General features: G+C 57.2%; 1 protein-coding gene across 1 annotated transcript; it reads left to right on the top strand.

The window, feature by feature from the left end:
* Positions 1-195: 195 nt before the first annotated feature.
* Positions 196-934, top strand: Pmar_PMAR024832 (spliceosomal protein sap, putative; the record flags this gene model as incomplete). The annotated part of the gene is made up of 2 exons (XM_002772637.1): positions 196-615; positions 668-934. Coding segments are annotated over 2 exons (687 nt in total), but the record flags the coding sequence as incomplete, so codon positions are not given.
* Between the last annotated feature and the right edge of the window lie 70 nt (positions 935-1,004).

Here is a 1,004-nt window from a genome sequence, read left to right as displayed (position 1 = left end):
ACCGGCTTCCTCTTTGCCGCTTCGGAGTTCGGCAACCACGCCCTTTATCAATTCGCCAGCTTGGGCGATGTTACCCCGGCGTTGGTGACATCGTCTCATCCTAATAGGGAGAATGCGGTGGTGGCGTTCAAGCCGAGAACGTTGAAGAATTTGACGCCTTTCGATGAGCTCAGCAGTCTGGCCCCTATCACGGATATGAAGGTCATGGACTGCTTCAGCACGCAGACGCAAGTGCTGCAAGCTGACGGCAGTGGTATGCAGCAGACGGTGACCACTGGGATGTCCGTGGGGTGTCAAATTTACGCCCTGTCGGGTCGGGGGCCACGCTCAGCGTTGAGGATACTGAGGCATGGTCTGACCCTCGGGGAGGCGGGGGCCTCAGAACTGCCTGGACAGCCTAATGCACTGTTCACGATTAAGCCCTTCGGGGCTAGCTACGCACCGGTGGCAGAGGGAGAGGTGGAGTCTGACCGCTACATCGTCGTGTCGTTCGTGGACCAGACGCTGACCTTGTTGGTGACTTCTGATAACATTCATGAGGTTACTGACTCGGGGTTTGCTAAGGAGCAGCCGACCCTCTTCGCAATGAGGATGCAGGATAAGAGCGCTATCCAGGTGGGGCTACTGTCGGGCTGGTTCGATGATCGACTGAGAGGCTTCTCTTTAGGTTATGCCCACGGGTATACGTCATGTCGCGGCAGGCAGAAGGACCACGGAGTGGAGGGCCCCGCCGGGCCGGCAGGTTACTATGGCCGCTAGCAACGGCTCGCAAGTTGTCATTGCTCTCTCGGGAGGAGAAATACAACTCTTTGAGCTTGATGCTGATACTAATGGTCATCTCAGTGAGGTTGCCAAACGCGACATTGGGTGTGAAGTGGCGGCCTTGACGGTTCAACCATTGTCATCTGGTCGAACTCGGAGCCAGTTTATGGCAGTAGCAGGAGTGGATTCCTCGGTTCGCGTCCTTTCCCTCGATTCGGACCGTCCACTGCGTCAGCTGGCCG

This window comes from Perkinsus marinus (genome assembly GCF_000006405.1).
Source record: "Perkinsus marinus ATCC 50983 genomic scaffold scf_1104296960626, whole genome shotgun sequence".
Classification (NCBI taxonomy): domain Eukaryota; phylum Perkinsozoa; order Perkinsida; family Perkinsidae; genus Perkinsus; species Perkinsus marinus.
The sequence above is the reverse complement of the archived record's forward strand: the minus strand, read 5'-3'. Positions and strand labels throughout refer to the sequence as shown.